At 36.4% G+C, this 23,418-nt stretch overlaps 1 protein-coding gene across 2 annotated transcripts in view; it reads left to right on the top strand.

Moving 5' to 3' along the window:
- Nucleotides 1-23,418, top strand: part of Cntnap5 (contactin associated protein family member 5) — a 787,874-nt gene that overhangs the window by 493,323 nt on the left and 271,133 nt on the right. For both annotated transcript variants that reach the window (XM_027936831.2, XM_027936832.2), the window contains exon 12: nt 15,145-15,264. In XM_027936831.2, the coding sequence (XP_027792632.2) occupies nt 15,145-15,264 (120 nt within the window). The remainder of the gene's footprint in view (nt 1-15,144; nt 15,265-23,418) is intronic.

The following is a 23,418-nucleotide window of genomic DNA, read 5'->3' as shown; positions in this document are numbered from 1 at the left end:
TGTTACCAACTTCCAAGGATCCTTTCTACAAATATATCAGATGGTAAAAAGTCAACTGGGATAGGGTCCTTAAATAAGTGAATTGGGAAATCTTCTGGACTTACATATGTACATGAAGGCTATTAAAAGGAAACTTAAGATCACTGGGGAAGAAAGGGGGTGAGGTAGCTGGGGTTATGACTCAGTGGTAGAGCACTTGCCTTGCATGTGTGAGGCACTGGGTTCTATTCTCTGCACTGCATATAAATAAATAAAATAAAGGTCCATTGACAAACATATTTTTTTTTAAAAAAAGGGGGGAGAGAAAAAAAATACAGAGATAGCATTCTGAACAATTCAAAATTATGACCAAGGGTTATGCTGATATTTGAGCTTTCAGCACACAGGACAGAAAATGTAAAAGGTCAAAAAAAATCTCAATATCTGCCACCATTGAATCAATTTTTGTTGTTGTTGTTGTTTTGTTGTTGTTGTTTTGGAATGATGCCTTTTAAATTTTAACTTTCAGAAAAATGAGCTGAAGTTCTTGTAAAACAGTTTCCAGATACCTATCCTCAGAGATTCTGCTTTAATAGGTTGCTTTAATATGGGTTTTGTGAAGTTGCAGGTGTGCGGGAAGCTCAGGGGGCATGTGACTGTTGTGGGTCTGAGGATGCCCTCAGAAAGAGCATCACTGCATTTGAAGCTGGGTGTTCTCCCTGAGGTTTAATTCATCCTGTGCTTCAACCCACTGAGAGCTCTGCTTCTATGCATCCAATGTGCTATATGAATTCATTATCATTTTTTGCACTGTTTTCTTTTTCTTTCCTTTCTGTGTTTTGTTTTGTTTTAGATGCTGGGAATGGAACCCAGGGCTTAGCACATACTAGGCGGGTTCTCTACCACTGAGGTCTACCCCTACCAATTTATATTTTAAATAGTACACATTATTAGGAATAAGTATTGTGCATTTTGTAGATTAATTTACTGCATCACAGAAAGGCATGACGTGTAACAGAAATGTTAGACACTAAGATCTCCATGTATATTCAGAAACTGTTGATGCTTTCTATCTTAAAAAAGATATACTGTGGTTTCTCACAAGAAAATGATTACAGATGTAGTCCTGGGTGGAGGTAAAGCTAGAGGCAGGTAGAGTCTTTCTCATTCACCAGAGGTCATTTGCCTGGCACCTTGCCCTAATCAGACACCATGGTCAAAGTACAATAGACACCAGTCTTTGGTGCTGCATGTCCAGAGAACCAAAATCACCTTCTGAGACTTGTCCCATATCCAACACTGTACCCTTTAACCTTTTTTCCAGATTTATTGAAATTATTATATGTAACATAAATTTCACCTACTTAAAATATATGATTTGGTGTTTTTGTTTTATTTTGTTTTTGATACTGGGGATTGAACCCAGGGGAACACTACTACCCTTGACCTATATCACTAATGTTTTTTTGTTTGTTTGTTTTGTTTTTTGTTTTTATTGAGACAGGATCTTGCTAAGATGCATGGTTGGCCTCCAATTTGCAATCTTCCTTCCTCAACTTCCCAAGTAGTTGGGATTACAGGCATGTACCACCATACTGGGCTCCAATTCAGTGGTTTTAATATGTTCACACAGTTATGAATCATCTCCATTATCTAGTATTAAAACATGTCAATGTCCCCGAAAGGAACATACACCTTCACTGTCATTTCTTATTCCTGATGCTTATCTCCCAACACCTACCTCTAATAGTCACTAATCTACTTTCTGTTTCTATAAACTTGCCTAATTTGGATATTTCATACCTGTGAAATCATGCACTTTGTGGCTTTTGGACTGTTTTTTTTTTTTTGCTCAGCATATGTTTTTGAAATTTATCCATGTAGTCACATGGATCATTAGTTCATACCTTTTCATTGCTTAATATCAGTCCTGCTGGGAATAGTGGTGCATGCCTATAATCCCAGAGGCTCAGGAGGCTAAGGCATATAAGGTAGCAAGTTTAAACCTGGCCTCAGCAACTTAGAGAGGCCCTAAGCAACTCAGCAAGACCCTGTCTCCATATTATATATATATACACATATGTATACACATATATACACACACACACATATATATATACACACACATATATAATATGTAATATATATATATATATATATATATATATATATATATATATATATATCGCTGAGAATATGGCCTAGTGGTTAAGTGCTGGTGAGTTCAAACCCCAGAACCTCCCCCAAAATAATCCAATCATATGAATTATTCTATGTGATTTAATTTTTTTATCCACTCATCAGTTGATGGGCTTTTGAGATTTTTCCCACTTATTCACTATTCTGAATAGATAGCACTACGTTGAACATTCACAGATTAAGATTTTATGGAGATGTATGTTTTTATTTCTTTTAAGTATATACCTACAAGTGAAATTGGTGGGTTACACCCCCATTTCTTTTTCTGAAATTTTTTTTTTGCAATAAATTGTTAACAAAAAAGCTTTTGGAGATTTTGTGAACCTTTATCGAGTTTTTCCAATGATAGTATTTTGCACATCTGTCATATGTTATTACAAATGGAATTGACATGTTTATAGTATACAGAGATGAATCAAATTTTACCATTTTTACATGCACTCAATTGTGATGTTGTCTGTGTGCGTGAGTGTGTGTGTGTGTGTGTGTGTGTCTTTAGTTTGCTGCAGTTTTATACAATGTGTGGATTTAAATAATCATCACAATAAAGGAATGGAAGGTCTCATCACAAGAATCCTCCCTATTATCCATTATAGCCACACCTACCTTCTCTCTTCCTCCATTCTTAACCTCTGGTAGCCACTAATCTAGTTTTCATTTTCACTAACCTCCTTTAAGTAATGAAACTGTTGCAGAACCTGTGTCTATTTTCAGCCTGTACCAGCTATCTGCAGCCTGGGACATCAAAAGATCTATTTTCTAATTTAATCCCCTGACACATTTTTTGAACTAATTTCAGCAATCCCATTAGTTTTAACATATTTTTCCTGTTCTTCACTGAAACAAGGCCAAGGCAAAGTCCCACAAAACCACTGCACAAGGGGTTTGATAAACTTAATTAAATAAATGGCTACTAAATGCAAAATGCTTCACAAGCATTTACTTAATTACTAGAATTAATTTGATCTTATTTATGTCTGTAGGCTGTGTATGTAGATCTGTAACTAATTGCAATCATGTGGCAAATATTATATTACTGAGGACACAGGGAGCAAGGAAAGAAATGGGAATGAAACATTTTTAAGGCCTTAAAAATATGAACTGAGATAAGTTTCTTGTCTGTTTCTATAGTTTTACAATAGGAATATAAATGGCACAGCAGAAAAGCTACAGTTCTGACCTTGGTACTTGAAAAGGTGAGGTCTAAATAAAACTATTTTGCTGTCTGAATACTATCATTATCTTTAATGAGTGTGAGCATCACAAGGACATTTCAAATTGTACCTTAGGCAATAAATTAGCTGCCAGAACTATATTCAGACTATTTTCCTCAAATATGAAAACACTGATCCATCTGCTCTGTCCAGCTACATTATACATCTGTTCCCATTAATATAAAAATCTATTCTAAAGAGTCTTGATATGTCCACCATTGTCCTTTCACTGAGGAGCACATAGCGTTGAATGTACTCCTAATATTAGACCTTCAAATGACAGTAGGTTTATTAGTTGCTGTTTTTAAAAGAGACAAATCTTGCCACTGAAAAATTTATTTTTTTCCCTCATCCTCACATCATCACTATATAAAATGTGATGGCTCTTCTGTAGACAATTGAGAAGTTATAGAAAACACATCAGGTCGTTTTTACCAGCAGTTGATAGAAATTTATTCAACTAGGGCTCTAAGTGCAGAGAACAAAAACATTGCCACAGAATCTTTTAGTTTTGCTCATTTCAGCTTTTAGCAATAATGGGGATATTCAACTAATTTTCATTAAATGTTTCCCTTTTTGATTGAAAGAAAAAAAATCTCTGCATTCTAGGAATTCGTGGTCTTCCAGGGAAGACCAAAAACGGAATTCAAAGATTACTATAGACAGTGATGGAGGCAGACAGGAGGACTGCCTAATTCAGATGAAGAATACAGAAAGGTTACCTACAGGAAGGAACCCTAGAATTTAGTTTTAAAGAACATGCCTTTCATGCACCCTTGCACTGCATCTTTTCAGAGCTTAAACTGTTCTTTGAAGAGAAAGATCCATCCTACATCCACCTGGTAGAGGCTGAGCTCAGTGCTTCAGCATTTGCCTACTTTGTGTGAGATCCTGGATTCCACATCCACATAGTGAATACTTACTCGGCAATACAAAATGGGAAACTTCCCATTTTGTCCATATGTAGTTTTATTTTATTTTTGGCATATTATTTTTTATTCAAAAGGTTTAGTTTTATAATTTTGTTTTCATTTTTTTTATTTTTAAATGTGAGTTTATCTGGATCTTATTTTATTACTTCTGGCTTTTGAATCATTACTAAAAAATTTTTGAAATTTCTAGTTTATAAAGAAAATCAGTCAGTGGTCCTCTAGTACAAGCATATATTTTACTTTTTAATGTTTAATTCTTGTTTCATTTGTAATTTGATCCTAGCTTGCAGTATTAGGTGTGGATCCAATGTTCTTTTTCCTATGTGGTTTCCCAATTATCTCAACTTACTATATAGTTATATTTTTTCCTTCCAATTTGAATTGTTACCTTTACCACCTACTAAATTTCATATTCACTTGGGTAATAATGTGTTACTCAAGCAGTGTAGGAAGAACAATTCCATAAGCAAAAGAGCATGCTGTACTTCCTAGTAGATTGAATGTGGCTATTTACCTTCAGTTACTTCTAAAGTCACATATAACTAATAGTAAATGATTTTTTAATGGCTCTGCTAGCTGATCACAGGGGCACCTTACCACTTATCACCTCTAAATCTGCAAATTTGGAAAAGGGGGATTTCAAATGAGATTTTAAATGCACTTGTCCTGGAGGTAGCTAAAGTAAAAGGTAGTCCATCTGGGGGAGCTGCTGATTTGCTTGCACAATACCATGCACCAGAACACAGACAATAATGTGTATGATGTGCAATACTCCTTCATGCCCAGTTCCAGCCTCACAAGCATAAAACAAATATGTGTACTTACTGCAGTCCCTTCTACCTTCCAAATCTCATGTAAAATGTCCCTTGTGGAACATGCTATAAACTAAACTTAGGCAGGGAAAGCAATGCTGAAAATGTAGCTCAAGCTTGGCTTAAGTTGGTACAACTCAAGCTCCCCACAATGTTATAAACACAAAATGTCAAAAGAAGGCAAATATTCACATAGACACATACATACACAACACAACACAACACAACACAACACAAAACAGGGAAAACAAAAAGCAGAGGGAATAAAAGAGAAAAATACTAAAGTTTGGGAAGTGAGTCGATGAACAGTGTCCAAGTAGCTGATCTAAAAAAGTCAAATCCTAATTTACAATAGTGAAATTCAAGAAACAAAAATTTCCATTGCAAAATTCCCCAAAGGCATAGGAACTGGAGATAGCAGCTACTTTTTACAAGTGGAAGTAATGGTGAGTTTTAATATAGAAAGGGTCATTTAAGTTTGTGTGACAGGTGGATAGATGACCAGTCCTTCTCCAAAAAATTTGGATACTTGGAGATTCTCTCCTCATCCCTGAGAGAGAAGCCTGAAGTTTTTTTTTGTTTTTGTTTGTTTTTCTTTTGGGAGAAAACAGTCTCTGAAACTGGAAAAGAAAACAAGTATGGTTGAAATAGTCAGTACCACATTGGAAGAGGTGTACATATGATGACATTTATGCACAGAATGTTAAAACCTCCCAGTCTTCTCCATTCCAGTGGTCTGTTAACCAAATATGTGTCCTTTAAATGTTAAACTCTAATACAGCTGGGAGTAAAGACTGAAGACACTAAGATGGGATTCCCATGAACTCAGCTAGCTAGATACATCTACATTAATGTCCTCAGAGGGCAAGCCACAGAAGTTTGCTTATAATTCAAAATTGTTGTTTTAGAAACCACTGTTAAATATGAGAAAATTATAAAAGACATCCTAACATCCCAGGAAAGAGTATTACATGAAAGATAAGATAGAGAACAAAGCATAAGGCAAAATAAAGCAGGTAAACAAGTGCATACAGGTTGGAGTAAACAGCATGCGCACAGAGAAGAAAATGTCAAGAAAAATATTATGTCTGAATATTCTCAGAGATCTGAAGGAAATACTGCATCAATGAATGAAGAATCATCTGCTATTAAAAAAAAAGAATATTCAAAGGGAATAGCACTCTAAAAATTTTAAAATGCAACAACTGAAATGGGCAAAATCTGAATATGACCCAAGTGCTCTTCAATGGGCTCATGATTAAACAAAGTGTCATAAATCCATTTTGTGCAATACTGCTCACAGAAACATATTATTGAGACCCCAAGCATTTGGAATGGATCTCAAGGGAATTATACTAAATGAACAACAACAACAAAAAAAAAATAATTTCAAGACAGAATGTCATACATGACAGTGAGGGATGTCCCAAAGAAATGACTATGACTAGCTTGGGATCACCCTAGGCAATACTGCAGCACTCTCTTTATTTCCCTCCCTCCTTTGCTTTCTTCCTTTCCTCCCCTCCATCTTTCCTTCTTGGTGTGTTTGTCTCTGGATTGAAATAAGGTGTATATAGCATTTGATGTGTTTTGTGCATTCTCACATTTTCTTATCATTTATTTGTTGAAGATACTGAGTAATCATCCCCACATTCTAAATTTTAAAAAATTACATCTTTTTTAACTCTTGTTTTTAAATTGTGTTGTTCTTAGTTTTATATGACAGTAGAATGTATTTTGACATATTATATATACATGGAGCATAACTTCCCATTCTTGTGGTTGAACATGATATGGAGTTACAATGGTCATGTATTAATATATGAACACAGGAAAGTTATGTCTGATTCATTCTACTGTCTTTCCCATTCTCATCCCACTCTGTTCCCCCCACTCCTCCCTGTCCAATTAAGTGAACCTCCACCCTACCCTACCCTACCTATTGTGAGTCAGCCTCTGCATATCAGAGAGAATATTCGGCCTTTGTTTCTTTTGCAATTGGTCTATTTCACAGTTTTAGTGCTTATTTCACATGGGATAAAATGTGAGAGGGTTCAGAAGGGAAAGATCAGGTTGTGAGAGCCTTAAACTAATCAGTAAACTAATCCCTGATGGGATTAACTTTTGTGTTTGGTGAGTGGAGGCTCACTTTGCTTCCTGATCATAACACGAGCTGCTTTCCTCTGCCACACTCCTCCACCATGGTATCCTGCCTCTCCTCAGCCCCAAGGAATGGAGCCTACTATTTCTGGACTGAGATCAGAAACCATCAGCTCCTAAATAAACTTTTCCTCCTCTATGATTGTTATGGATGCGTCTTTTAGTCTTGGCAGAAAAAAAAAAAAAAAAAAACTGACTAAAAAATTCACTTAGCATGATAGCCTAGAATTCCATTCATTTACCAGTAACTGCCATAATTTCATTCTTCTTTATGGATGAGTAATATTCTATTGTATATATGCATCATATTTTCTTTATCCATTTCTCTGTTGAAGGGTACCTAGATTGTTTCCATAGCTTAGGCTATTGTGAATTGAGTTCCTATAAATATTGATCTGGCTGTGTCACTGTAGTATGCTGATTTAAGTTCTTTGGATATAGACTGAGGAGTGGGATAGCTGGGTCAAATGGTGGTTACATTTCAAGATTGCTGAGGAATCTCCATATAGCTTTCTAGAGTGGCGATACCAATTTGCAGTCCCACCAGCAACGTATGAGTGTGACTTTTTCTCCAAATCCTTGCCAATATTTATCATTACTTATACTCTTGTTATTTGGCATTCTGACTGGAGTAAGATGGAATCTCAGTGTAGTTTTAATTTGCATTTCTCTAATTGCTAGTAATGTTGAGCATTTTTTCATATGTTTGTTGACCATTCCTATTTCTTTTTCTGTGAAGTGTCTTTTGCCCATTTATTAATTGGGCTATTTGTTTTTTATAGTTTTAAGTTTTTTGAGTTCTTTATATATCCTTGAGATTAATTTTCTATCTGAGGTGCAGGTAGCAAAGATTTTCTCCTATTCTGTAGGTTTTCTCTTCATGTTCTTGATTTTTGCTGTAAAGAAGCTTTTCAGTTTGATAAAATCCCATTTATTGATTCTTGACTTTACTTCTTGTGCTTTAGGAGTCTTGTTGAAGAATTCAGTCCCTAAGTTGACATGATGGAGATTTGGGTCTACTTTTTCTTCTAGTAGGTACAGGTTCTAATGCTCAGGTCCTTGATCCTCTTGAGTTGGTTTTTGTTCAGATAAGAGATAAAGGGTCGAATTTTAATTTAATACATATGGATTTCCAGTTTTCCCAGCACCATTTGGTGAAGAGGCTACCTTTTCTCCAATCTGTGTTTAGGGTACCTTTGTCTAGTATGAGATAACTATATTTATGTGGGTTTGTCTTTTTGTTTTCTGTTCTCTACCATTGGTCTTCTTGTCTGTTTGGGTGCCCATACCATGACATTTATTTTACTGTACCTCTGTAGTATAATTTAAGGTCTGGTATTCTGATGCTTTCTCCTTCGACTTTTGCTATTCTGGGCTTCTTATTTTTCCAAATGAATTTCCTGACAGCATTTGACAAAGCACAGTATCAATTAATGTTCAAAACACTAGAAAAACTAGGGATAGTAGGAATATAACTAACATTGTAAAAGCTATACATTCCAAACCCAAGGCCAACATCATTCTAAATGGAGAAAAAAATGAAAGCATCACCTCTAAAAACTGGAACATGACAGGAAAAAAATTAAAAGCATTCCCTCTGAAACCTGCAACAAGACAGGGATGCCCTCTTTCACCACTTCTATTTTAACATAGTCCTGGAAACTCTAGTCAGAGCAATTAGGCAGAAGAAAGGAATTTAAAAGGATACAAATAGGAAAAGAAGAATGCAAACTATCCCTATTTTCTGTCTACATGATTCTACATTTATTAGACCCCAAAAACTCCATCAGAGAAGTTCTTGAACTCAGAAATGAATTCAGCAAAACAGAAGGATATAAAATTAACACCTGTAAGCCAGGCTCGGTGGCATATGTCTGTGATCCCAAAGGCTCAGGAGGCTGAGGCAAGAAGATTTTGAGTTCAAAGCCAGCCTCAGCAAAAAAGCAAGGTGCTGAGCAACTCAGTGAGACCCTGTCTCTAAATTTAAAAATACAAAATAGGGCTGGGATGTGGCTTAGTTGTAGAGTACTCCTGAGTTCAATCCCCGGTACCCTCACCCCCCAAAAAATTAACACCCATAAATCAATTGTGTTCCTCTACATCACTGATGAATCAACTGAAAAAGAACTTAGGAAAGCTATCCCATTCACAATAACCTCCAAGAAAATAAAATATTTGGGAATCAATTTAACAAAAAAGTGAAAGACCTTTACATGAAAACTACAGAACACTACAGAAAAAAAAAATGAAGAAAATCTTAGAAGATGGAAATATCTATATGTTTGGGGCAGAATTAATATTGTCAAAATGGCTATACTACCAAAAGCATTATACAGATTTAATGCAATTCTCATTAAGATTCCAATGACAAACTACATCCTTATAGTGTAGCATGTTTTTTAACCTCTTTTGTAAATCAGTGTTTAGGACTCAGAGCCTGATTAAACTCAGCTTCAATTTTTGGCAAAGATGTGTTTTAGGTGGGGCTATGGGCTTTTTGTTGCACCATCTTTAAGGTACCCTGTAATCACTTTTAAGAATACTAAGATTTACTCATGAGTTTGAGTGTTGCTAACTGAATGCATGAATTAAAATATCTTCTATTAACTTCTTACCTAATGATTTTAGCAGTCCTTCACTGGGTATTTTAAAAAGATGGTTTTCAAGTTCTATTAGGCTCACTCACTCTAGATTTAATTTTCCTTTGTTTCCTTGGTGGTCAACCAGTGCCCAAAACTACAGGAAAGTGAAATGGAATACTTTGAGAAAGAGAGAGAGAAATCACACTCACATACATATTATTAAAATATATTATTATTCTATAATTCTTTTATTATTATTTATTTTTGTAATCTCTTGTGCCTACTTAATAAATTAAACATTATCACAAGTATATATGTGTAAGAATTAAAGATATTGTATAAATGGGGTTCAGGACTACCCATGGCTTCAAAAAGCTTTTGGGAGTCTTGGGATATGTTTTCTACAGAAATGGCAAGTGGGCTATTGTATTCCTTTGCATTTTCTAGATTTGATTTTTCTCCAAACATTATCTCTTTGGATTGTTAGGTTGCTCTCAAACACAGTTAATACAACAAAAACAGAATGTGATCTGTATTATTTCTATTTTTCATAACAAGAGTTCATTTATTAGCAAGTTTGAAAGGTACCCAAAGGACTTAGATGTATAGATGAGATAGATACTAGGAAATGCATAAATTTAACAATTACAGTGATTACTATTATTGATACTGTAATTCTTCTATTAAATAGATTCTTCTGTTATTTTGACATGAATCCAATTTTTGATATTTTTCAAGTAATACAAGGTGTTCCAACCATTTCCTGCTCCAAACATGGAGTCAGTAAAACCCTTGTTATATTTTAATGAGAAAACGCACTTAGAGACCTTTGCACAGTAGATTGTTTATAGCGTTTTCAGTGATACAAATATGAAATGATGCTATGTTATTTAAAAATTAAATAATGAGTTCATGCTGATATTACAAACTCAAATTGAGAATTTTATGTGATTTTTGTACTACAGATTTTATCTAATAAAACCTTACTTTACAATCTCAAGAACATAATTGCTAGCTTTTTCTTGCTGTTTATACTAGTTTCATAATAAAATAACAATGCTTTTTAAAAAATCACATTATTCACTATTTCAAGACTTTTGTTATGCTTGTTTTTGTTTTTTTTGTTTTGATTTCCTAATAGAACAAACCCTACTTTATCCTACTTGTCAAATTACTGTGTAAATATCAAATGTTTTTAAGAATTTAAGTTCATAATAATTCTAAAAATATTCTCCTTGGTCACTTTTAGAAAATGCTAGGTAAACCCTTTATTGTTTTGAAACTGATGAATTAAAGGAAAACATCAGATATTTATCTTGCTTTTCCCATACAATCTTATTGTTAAGGGAAATCAAATCAGAGATGATTGACATTTGAGATTTATAAAGTATCCCCGCTAACAAATCAGGAAGAAGTGTGTGTGTTCGTTTTTTGACATCATAAAAAACTGAAGATAATGACCTTACAAAGACAAAAGATTTATTTTGGTCTATAATTTTGGAGGATTCAGTCCACGGTTGGTTGATCCCTTTGCTTTGGACCTGTAGCTAAGCAGCGTATCATGGTAGGAACTTATATAGGAGTAAAATTTCTCTCTTCGTGACCAGGAAGAAAAGGAGAGAGAGAGAGGAAATAGCTAGGACACCCCAGTCACTTTTAATGACATGTCCTCAATTACCTAAAGACCTTCCACTAGGCCCCACCTCCAAATAGCACCATCTGAAGATCAAGGTACCATAGACCTTTGAGGGATATTCTGGATCCAAAGTAGAGCACAGTGATAAACTTAGTGTAACCACTTGCCAGCTAGTTGTCTTTGGGCAAAGTACTTATATTTTATGAGCTCATGTATAGTGTATATGTAGAAATGCTTGTTACTAGGCTTGGCCCTTAGAAATCACCTGGTAACTGGGCCAAAGTTTAAGGAACTAGTGTTCAAAGAATAGTAGGCAACATGAGGGGATAAAAGATATCCAAATCCCAACATTTGTCACACTCTAGTGTGATCCTGCCCCATGAAGTCAAACAAAGATTTAATCAAGACCTAGCCTATAGTTGCAATTCTTTCAGACCCTTGAGATCAGTTCTTTGGAGTTTGACTGGCTCAGTTACTTGTTTTGGAAGCTGAGACATCATCAAACATCATGCAATCAGAGGTCTGGCAAGCACTTGCCCTCTTGCTGCTCTGGGAGTCTTTATTATGTAAACCTAGGTGCTAGAATATGAAAGACCACATGGGAAAGAACTGAAATTCCCATTTACTACCAAAGTCTTCTCTGCCTCCGCAGCTGATGGCAGATGCAATGTTAGCCCTCACAGATGATCTGAGCCTGGGCAAGAATAAACCAGCTAAGCCCAGCCTCAATGGCTGACCTGCAGAATCTTGCAATGATTGTTTTAACTGAAAATCCGAGTGGCTTATTTTGTATATGTCTTTGTTTTTATGAAAAAATAGATAACTGAAACATGGAGAATATAGATGACAGAAGATAAGTCAAATGGCACTGATTGCTAAAGCTGATATCAGGTTCATTTATTTCTCTCTGTGCTCTTCTTATGTATCTGGATTTTGTGATTAATAAAGAAGAAAATACTCAATCTCAACACCACTTGAAATATTTTCTAGTTAATTTGTTTTTATTTTCTTTCAGTGATTAAGAAGGGACTAATTTTTTTTCCTTCTGTTACTTATACTTTTGTTTGTAATTATTTGAAATACTTTAATGGTTTCAAAATTAAAAATACAAAACATCCAGGAAGGTCTACTTTTTATCCTTCTCCCTATTACCTTACTTTCTCTCTCCCCCAATAGATATCTGTTTATATTAATTTTATATGAATATTTTGGGATACATTTTATATAATTGTTAGAAAATTTAGAATCAAATTTGTGATATATGTTATATATGTATGTGTGTATATGTATGTGTATTGTGTATATATGTAAAATATGAAGAGAGAGGATAGAAAGAAAAACAAGGGAGTTAAGAGTTACTCTTTTTGTATAACAAGTCTCTTGAATAGTAATGGAACAGAAAAAAATAGGTAAAGAACTTATCAAAGGAAAAAGCAATAACATGAAATGAGGGCTATTAATTATAGTTCATATTAATCAAGTAACTTCTATGTGCCATACATAAATTATCACTTTGAGTACTTACTAGGACCTTATAAAGCAGACTCTTTTTGGACCTACAGGTAAATGAGAAAATCAATGCTCTGAGAGTTGCTTAGCTATCTCTTGTAATGAATCATGGCAAATCTTAGCTTGTGGAAACAACACATATTATCATCTCCTAGTTCCTTTGGTTTTGTGTGTAGTTAAGAGGGTGGTTCTAGCCGTCTTTCATGCAATTGCAGTCAAGATGTTAGCTGAGGTTGTTGTCACTTCAAGCTTTGACTCTGGATCTGCTTCACTGCTCACTCTCATGGCATTTTGCAGCAATGTCGGAGCTTGCTCATGTGGGCCATGTCACAGGGCTTCCCCATGACAAGGCATTTGGCTTCTACCACCAGGAGTGATACAGGAACAACCAAGATGGCAGCCACTGTCTTTTTACAATCTATTCTTGGAAATGACATCTATCATTTCTGTCATATTCTGTTTAGTACAACAAGTCAATAAGTCCAGCTCACTCAGGGGTAAAAGATGGATTTTTGAACAGGATATGAATACCAGGAAGCATCCATCACAGGAGTCACCTTAGGAGGTGTCTACCACAGGTGAATCTGTTTAAGCTATCACAGACAGGAAGTGGTAGTCCCACACTGAGAAACTGTCCAGTCTAACATGCATGTTCTTAACCATTATGCAAGCACCCACATGCTTCATGGGTGACATTTTATCTTTCATGGGACAATAGCCATTCCTTGCATGTGGCTCTCTCTGTGGGAGTGTGAGGGTATTTGTGGCAAGGTCACACACATACAAGTTGGCTTTCACGTGTATAACACATTCAAGCACAGGGGTTAGCAAATACAAATGAGCTATAGGTGACGTTCACTATGTAGGGCACAAATGACAACACTCTCATTTACCTCTTGCTTTAGAAAATGTGCAGGAATGAAAGAGAAATTTCCATGAATATAAGTATAACCTTGAATTCACTCTAATTTATAAAAAGTCAAACCCTCTCAGGCTTTAGAATTTTACTGGTAATGAATTATTTGAGACACCCCTCACACTTGATCATGACAAACTGCAGCTTCATATTTCTGGGATGGGGCATTAGTCACAAGGGGCAGGAGCTGGCTAAGTTGAGCAGTTTGTACTACATCTTGGAGGCTGTGAGGAGCTACTGAAGTGTTTTAAGCATGGTTGGGTGACACAATTGGATGTGTACCTGCTGCTCTGATCCACCACATTTGGGTCTGAACCATCAGATGACATTTTATATTCTCATACATGAGACACCAGATGATGCCTCTTTACACTCCTCCAAATTCATGCATCTTGTTTAGTGAAATTTACAATTCTCTAAACAACTGATAGATCAGTCAAAACCTTCTATTTGGGGATACCTGTGCCTGTCCTTCTTATCCAAGCACCAAAAACTTCTGTGGCTGCAAACAGCAGGGCTTTGAGTTTTCTGGGGCACAGATTGATTGCCTAATCCATGTTTTTGTCCTTTGATGGTAACCTCATCTGTTGACAAGAGTCAGGAAGTTAGTGCCAGTTCAGTCAAAATGGACTGAATGTGGTTTTTCAACTACTCTGTCAGTTACTGTGCTCAGCTCTGGATATATAGACATTAGACAGTAATTTTGTACATCATTAGTAAAGACAGATGACTGCATATATGCATTTTATTTTTCTTTGATTCATGAATCAAAGATTTATTGAACCAGCACTGTGATGCTGGAACACAGTGTAAAATAACACATGGCTACTACTTATACAGATTTGGTATCCCATAGCATTATGGGAGCCAGAATACTCTATGGGTAATTTTAGCTTAATGTACTGTGGGGGCAAGAGGGAAGGATATATAAATCATCAAAGAGGTATATAAGAGGTGAGGGCAGACTGAGGAGGTGTATACCCTGTGAGCTGAGTTTAGAAGAATGGATGAATTAAGATAAATGGAGGACAGGACTCTATCAAGTATTGGAAGGATAGTTTTTAAAGGCATGGGGTTCCAGCTGAGGCTATAAAAGAAGAGAAAGAAGGAATCATGCAAATTACATACAATAGGAGGTACTGAACCTACAGGGGAAATGCAGGGCCAAGCAAACTTCCCTGTCTCTTGCCTTTCTGTCTTTTCAGCCATCTACGAGAAATCCTGTGAGGTTTATAGGCACCAAGGGCACATGGCTGGATTCTTCTACATTGACTCTGATGGCAGTGGGCCCCTGGGACCTCTTCAAGTGTACTGCAACATCACTGGTAAGAGTGCAGAGTTTCTACTCAAGCATAAACTAGCCATTGGATGGTACAAAGCAATGGGAAATCACTGGAAGGAGCCTCTTTTGTGGCTAGAAACATAGAGAACCAACTTTTTGGGGGGTAAATTGTTTTGGTAAAGATAGGAATTATCAACAAGGTTATTTTCAAAAGAGAGAGAGCGAGAGGAGAAAATCTGTTAATGGTCTTCATAATGTTTCACTGAATCTAGAATTAATTATCAAGTGTTTTCTGTCAAGCTTGCCAAGGACATGATCTCTCTTAAACTCTGAAAATAGAAAAAAAAAGGAATACAAACAAAAAACAAAATTTAAAGACCAGTGGGAAGCCCTGATTCAATAATTAGGAAACCTTCATTTGTATATGCACCTGAGGACTGTGTATCTGGATGAATCTTAATATTCTCTCTAGGCTTCAGTGGTTCATCAGCAAAATGGGAATGATAGTTCCACCCCCTAGAGTTGTAAGGATTAAATGCAACCAGGTGTAAGTGTATTGGAGAAGCAAGCCAGGCTGGTTATCCATTAGATGCCTAAAAAAAATGGTGAGCTGTTTTTGTTCTTCCTAGAAATTTCATGATACCTTGAAACTTCTTTCTAAATCACAGAAGGACATAGAACAAGGCAATTAGTACATGGGTTTAGAAATGACATCTGATCACTAATTTTCTCTGAAATATAATTTCACAGTGCCAAACCTTGATTTAATCGTTAAATAAACATTCAACTACAGGAGCATTTCTACCATGTGGAGTGTCATTAATCGGCAAATACACATTTTTTTGTTGTTGTTGTTTCTCTTTCAAGTACTTCTCTTTAGAGATGCCAGCTGTATCATATAATTAAACAGGAAAGTAATAGGGGTTCATTGAGTCCTCATGCCCCAGGTTTCTCTGCAAAAAGGCGACCACATGTATGAAGCTCTTTCTGTAGCTAGACACTGTCCTGAACACTGGGGATATGCAGAGAAATAAGACACAGTGACTATTGTTCATCAGCAGTAATAACTGGCAACATTTCCATGCAATCCTACAAGCAGAAATGCAAGCAAACCATTGCAAGAAATGACAAGTAAGAACACTTAGCTATTTAAGAAACTGCATCCAAAGGGCCAGAAATATTCTGCAGACCATGTTAGAGACCTGGAAATGGATGCAGTTTTATTGCATATTCACAGTACTTCATCTTTCTAAAATGAATGTATGCTAGCTGTTTTTCAGTAGCACTAAAACATAATTAGAAATTGTATTATTGTTTTCTTTCATGGTTGTGATAACCTAGCTTGTTAGAAAACCTGGTACAGTACGAAGCTTCTCGGAGAATCTAGGATATTTTTAAAACATATGGAGTCTTGCTAAAAATGCAGGCTTCCCAGCCTCAGAAATTCTATTTCTGTAAATGCAGTTTCTCTAAGTTTTCCAAGCCATTCTAATGCAAATTCTCCTTGGTCTATACTTTACCAAAAGAGTAATTTGGCTGCAGAATTGAGCAAAGAACATAAATGCCTCCTACTGAGTGACCAAGTATGATGTGAAATAGTAGAATTGGTGGTGATGGCAATCATCTATTGAGCATCAACTACCTTTGGATCTGAATTGGAAGAGTACAAAGATTATACCTCTTTTTTCATATATGAATATATAACCAGTTTAACTCCACTTCATGTGCAACCACAAGAATGGGAAATTATACTCCATGTATGTATAACATGTCAAAATACATTCTACTACCATGTATAACTAAAAAGAACAAATAAAATTTTAAAAATATATATCTCTTTTAATCCTCACAATAAAGATCTGAGACAGATGTTCATTTTTTATATATTTTTTATATAGTCCTTACATGGAAGGAGAGAGAATATCAGAATTTCATGATATGCTCAAGGTAATAAGTTCTGCAATTTTGAGTCAAGAATTAGGAAATAATTCTGACTCAGTTAATTCATTTCACTGAAACTTAATTGGATATTTTGTATTGCATATGTTTTGTTTAAGTGGTATTTTTTAAAACAAAATACTCAGTGATAATAGTATGAAATTTGGGCCTAAAAGGAAAATATGAAGAAGATGTTAAAACCACCTAGAAGAAATAATCTAGACATTGCTATGTTATTATATTATTACAATTTGAAAGGAAACATTTTCTATGAACACATATGTTCTACATGTATGTTATGTACATACACAGATATAATAATCTTGAAGTTTCATAAAGTCCATATGTAGGCTTTCATCCAATTGTATGGATGAAAAACTTGCTATTTGTGATACTGAAGGATCAGAGACTGAGTTGTGTCTAAAGGTGAGTTGTGTCTAAAGGTGGGAGCTATGATGATCATGGGTTGGCATTTATTTTGCATATGATTATTTTGGTCATATGAAGTGGCAAAATAATTAGGTTTTACTTTTTTTAGTTTTATTGATTTTATTTTTTAAATACACAACTGTGGAATGCATTACAATTCTTATTACACATATAGAGTATGAATTTTCATATCTTTGCATATAGAATATGTTCACGCCAATTCATGCCTTTATACATGTACTTTGTTTTTTTGCATTATAATTCTTATTACACATATATACCACAATTTTTCATATCTCTGTTTATAAATATATAAAGTATGTTGACACCCAATTCATGTCTTCATACATGTACTTTGGATAATGATGTCCATCACATTCCACCGCCCTTGCTAATCCCCTGTCCCCTTCCTTTCCCTCCCACCCCTCTTCCCTACCTAGAATTCATCTCATGGGAAGATTAGGTTTTATTTTTTCATAAAGTATTATAGAAATAAAAACAAGGCTGTGTTGAGGCTGAATTATCAATTATCATATTTTATTGGCAAGCAATTTTCCAATGTACAAATGTAATGATGATTAAGTATGCATCTTTCTCTTTATGAGTTTTAAATCTTCAATGCTCTTAAATATGAGTGATTTATAACACTATGAAAAGTATGAAAAACTCGTCCAGGAAAGACAGAAAGGGAGTAATAAAGATAGTGAAGGAGAAGGGAGAGAAGAAATGGAATACAGAGGATCAGTCTGTCTTTAGCTCTGATTTTTGAAAACACAAAGCTACTCTTCTCTGCCCTTTTGGAGCAAGTGAAGTAATAGTGTTACTGAACCAGACCCATTTTGTATTCCGTGCAAGATGCCATTCACTGAAATGATGAGTTTTACCAGAGTTTATTCATGAGGTGATCAAGCATGTCTTCCATCCATCTCCCTAAGGACAAGGCTTAGTTGTATGAAGCAGGATGGTCTAAGACAAAGTGGAAGACAATTGGAGGTTTGGAAAGGTGAAGTACTTAGTGATCTGTGCATGCATAATCAAATTTCATGGCTCTTCATAGGATGCAGGTTGAGAAAATGGTGGCGTTAGCATACTCTGGAGGTGGAGTTTTGACTTTCTGAAATCAAAATCAACCAGCAGATAGATATTTGCCCAGGCCCAAGTGAAGGGCAGGTGGTTTCAACCAGTTGGAGCTGGACAAAAGGGGCCTCTAGGTCCCTGGAAAACAACATAGGCAACCATTACCATCATGACCCATGTGTCAGTGGTGTTATCTATAGCAAAGCTATTGGAATATAATAATATATTGCATAGCTACATGACCTCTAAAATCAGTGATTTAAAAAGTCATCTCAAAGAAAGTACAGTGTATTAAATTTAGAGGATTTATTTGAGTTTTTTTTCTCAGTCTCAATTACATAAAGAACACAAAGAATGCTGGAGAAAGAAAACCTGGGTTCTCCTTTCTGTGCCCATCAGATGAGCGCTTATGGCTTCAGTGTCACATTTCTAAAATATAGATCTGTTGCCCGGCAATCTTACAGCCCTTTCTCATTTAGAAATTTCTGAGATTATCTGTAGAATTTTTTTCCTAAGGAGTCTCCAGGTACTTTCAAATAGATGTCAAGTGGTTGAAGATGAGAAGCTTTCAGTGTGGAAGATAGCAAATGTGCTTCCCTCTTTATAAGGCACCCTAGGGAATGTTAGTTTCCTATTGCTGTAGGCAAGGTGGTACGTAACCTGTGCTGAGAGATTGCAGTCTGTGCATCTAAACTACTCTCAGGGTAATTTGGGGGAGGTGAGATGCTCAAATGCTCCAACGGCAACTGCTATCTTTGATTAAAGTGTCATGATCTCTGCATGGGGAACATAAGCCTAATAACATTAGCAACATGATGGAGTGTTTAAGTTTACCGATGAAGGGACTAAAGTCAAACCTCTGTAAACTTTTGATAGTGTGCCTTCCCTGGAACCCTGTTCTAAGTTGCTTTGCCATGGGACTAGTGGATGGGAGAGGGAGGAACCTCAGTTTTTGGATGGAGGACTTTGTGAAGTGCTGAATGAGAAAGATGAAGAGCAATTGGCTATAGGAATACACACAGGACCTACTTTCAACATCTTTGTACATGATTTTATAATTCATTTCGGCTCAGTATAATTTCACTCAAAATAAACTTGCACATTGCAGACACTATGCAAGGTGCCTCCGTTGTGAAAGCTTGTCTCCGTTAGTTTCCTATAACTGCTGTTACAGAACCACACCCTAGGCAGGACATGGAAATGAAGTGTATTATCTCACAGCTCTAAAAGCTAGAAAACTAAAATCAGGGTGTTGGCAGGATCACATTTCCTTTGGAGCCTTCAGGGTGAATCTTTTATCTCTTCCTCCTTTCTGGAAGAGGAATCTGCCCCATCCCTGGCATCCCTTAGCTAGAACTAAGTTTCTGCCTCCCAGAGATAGCCATGCTGCCTCCAGATGACCTTGACACATGGCTTTCTTCATTTTTGTGTCTGTGGGTCTGTTTTCTTTTCTTCCTATAAGGGGTACCCTTCATATTGGATTGAGTTCAATTATACCTCTATGGAGTATGGGCTCATCTTAACTTGATGATATTTGTAGAAAATCTTTTCCAAATAGGCCACATTCATGAGTTTTCAGGGCTAGGAATTCCATGTATAATTTTGGCAGAAAATGTTTAACCATGACAATATCATTTCAGCCTTTTTCACAGATAAGTAATGGAGATGCTACAGCAACAATTAAAGTATAAATAAGGACAGGGAAAGGATATGTATAGTGTGTGTTGGGTACCTACAGGAAGGGTCCATAACCTAGTCTGGAGTGCAGTGGAAGGGTTATTGGGCAGGCAAGTGGTACCTCTTAAGCCTGGGTGGGAAAGAGGGACTGACCAAGTGAAGCAATGAGAGAACACATTTTTGGGAAGAGAGAATGAATGGCAGGTAAAAAGTGCAAGTGTCTCTGTGGTCTACACATTTGTGAGGGCCACCAATTCCCTGTGCTGAGTCATTGAGTAGAACACTGAAAATCTTGTGAACAACTAGAAAAGAAAGGATCGAAATGACTTGACCAGGGGTAAGCTAAACTTATTGAAGATGCATAATCTGCCCAGCGAGGCAGAAGACTCGAAAAGGAAGTCCTATCATAGATGCTCCTTGAGCCTACCAGATTACTTAGCTGGCTTAGAGGAAAAGGCAAACCAAATCCTGAGCACTAACAAGATGTTCTCTTTATGTCATGCATGGACTTAGTGCTAACATTTGCATTCCCATCTTGGGGACAGTGAATTTGCCTGATGGTTAGTTCAAATCAGGGAGTATTTACAAATATACAAGCACATAAAAGGGATTATGGTGGTGGTGAGTTTTAAAGCTTATATCCCAGAGCTTTAAAAGTAACAAATGGGTGGTTCCCACCACCAAGTCTGGACAATTGAGGGAAAGATGTGCTATCAGGCTAGAAAAGAAGGCAGAGTGGAGAAGATGTTGCATGGGAGTGCTGTGACCTCTTGTTGGGAAGCAGCCAACTCAGTGGGAGTGACCATTCTGACTTCAATATTCCATTGCCCCTTCCAGTCACCTTCCTATTCTTTCTATTGACCAGACCCAACTAGAATCCAGAAGGTAAGAAACTTTGTTGATAGAATGTTTTTTATTCAGCCTTCTTGGTCACAGAGAAAACTAGAGATGGGTAGAAACTGGATCTACTGGGGCAAATGGAATCTATCCATAGCAGTATGCTTAAAGGAATATCCAAAGAAGTTTAGGAAAAATGATTATAGTTCATCGAAGATCAAGATGCTTGATGTTGATGATAGGGGCCATGAGGGTAATCTATAAACTGTGCAAATAAATGAATTTTACAGATTTTTTCCAATAAATTTCAATCTGACCAACAAAGGGTCTCCATTTTTAAGTTAAATGGGGTTAAGTTTAAAATAAAAATAAGAAATATGCAAGGAATAAGAGATGTAGAAAGTGAACTATCCCCAGGAGTTGATTAAAAGTTAAAAATTAAACCAAGAGACAATTAGACAACTAAGAGAACCTGTGACATACTAAAATGTAATGTTTTGTCAAAAGGGGTAAATGGGCTCCATGTCACTATCTGGTGATAAAGGTCTGGACTGACTCAGACCATTTCAGGCAATGATGAAGAAGCTTGTGATCATCCTTGCCTGCATTAATCTGATTGGGCATGTAGGAAAGCATACCTTTGAGACAACGAAGAGTCCAGAGAAGACTAAGAATTGTTTTACTGAAAGAAAATGCACATAAGGTGGGTTTTCAGGATAGGTGAGATACCATCAGGAAATGAAGAAATCCTTGGGGCTACAACCAATATGCAGAAAAACAAAACAAACAAACAACAACAACAACAACAAAAAAAAACAGAAGTGGAACAGAAAAGAGAACATTGTATGTGGTTGAAATTAGCAAACCCTTGAGTTCCCTGTAGAGGAAGCTTGGGTTGATGAGACAGAAGCATGAGGTTTCTCATTCTTCCCCCGGTTTGAAGGATAATTTCATATGTCATACTGACTGAGATTCAATATTGGTTTCTCCAGTCAAACATTATTCTGAATGTCTTGTGTGAAGGTATTTTTTTTTTAATGAAGCTATCATTTAAATCATTTTACTCCTATGAGTAAAGCAGTCTTCCCTCCATAAAGTGGGTAGACATCATGCAATCCACTGAAGGCTTTAATACAACACACACTGACTTTTTTCTAAACATGAAGAGGTTTTGACACATACATCTGGGTTCAAACTGCACCTCTTCCCAGAGTCTCCAGACTGCCAGTTTGTCCTACAGATTTTAGACATACCCAGCCTCCATGATTCAATTCCTAGCAATCTTTGTCCCTATCCCCTTCTCTGTCTCAGGTATACACACACACACACACACATACACACACACACACACACACACAAATCTAGTTCACCCAGGTTGTTCTGTTTCTCTGGAGAACCCTGAATAATTCAGTCAGGTACGCTCAGGCCCAAATGGATATCCATATTCAATTCTCCCCTTTCATCTTCTATAGATTTCCTCAATGAAACTGATCCCTCTGCGTAACCATCAATTTACTTGTGTGTTTCTATGGGACGATGATTTTCATATTAGAAAATAACTAACAGGATATATTCTGGTTTCAATGTGATGTGTTTCTCATGGGTTGGAAGTTTGGTCCCCAGTGTGGACATGTGAGTAGTGTTGTGAGTGCAAGAGGTGTGGCTTAGTGGAAGGTCCTTAGGTCATTGCGGGTGCTGTTGTTGAAAGGTCAGATTAAAAGAGTTCTCATGGGCATTTGCAGGTAAATGGATGGTGTTGGAGAAAATAATGCTAAGTGAAGTTAGCCAATCCCCCAAATAACAAATGCTGAATGTTTTCTCTGATATAAGGAGGCTGACTCATAGTGGGGTAGGGAGGGGGAGCGTGGGAGGAATAGAAGAATTCTAGATAGGGCAGAGGGGTGGGAAGGGAGGGGAGGAGGCAGGGGTTTAGCAAGAATGGTGGAATGTGATGGACATCATTATCCAAAGTGCAGGTATGATGACACGAATTGGTGTGAACATACTTTATATACAACGAGAGATATGAAAAATTGTGCTGTATATGTGTAATAAGAATTATAAGGCATTCCACTGTCATTTATTTTTTAAAAAATCAATAAAAAATAAAATAAATTAGTTCTCATGGGACCCTACTTAGTTCTCATAAAACGGTTGTTATATAAGAGCAAGAGCAGCCCCTCCCCTGTCTTTCTGATTCCCTCTTGTACTCCTTCCTGCCCTCTAATGCTGTCTGCCA

The sequence above is a fragment of the Marmota flaviventris genome, chromosome 11 (genome assembly GCF_047511675.1).
Source record: "Marmota flaviventris isolate mMarFla1 chromosome 11, mMarFla1.hap1, whole genome shotgun sequence".
NCBI lineage: Eukaryota > Metazoa > Chordata > Mammalia > Rodentia > Sciuridae > Marmota > Marmota flaviventris.
The sequence above is the reverse complement of the archived record's forward strand: the minus strand, read 5'-3'. Positions and strand labels throughout refer to the sequence as shown.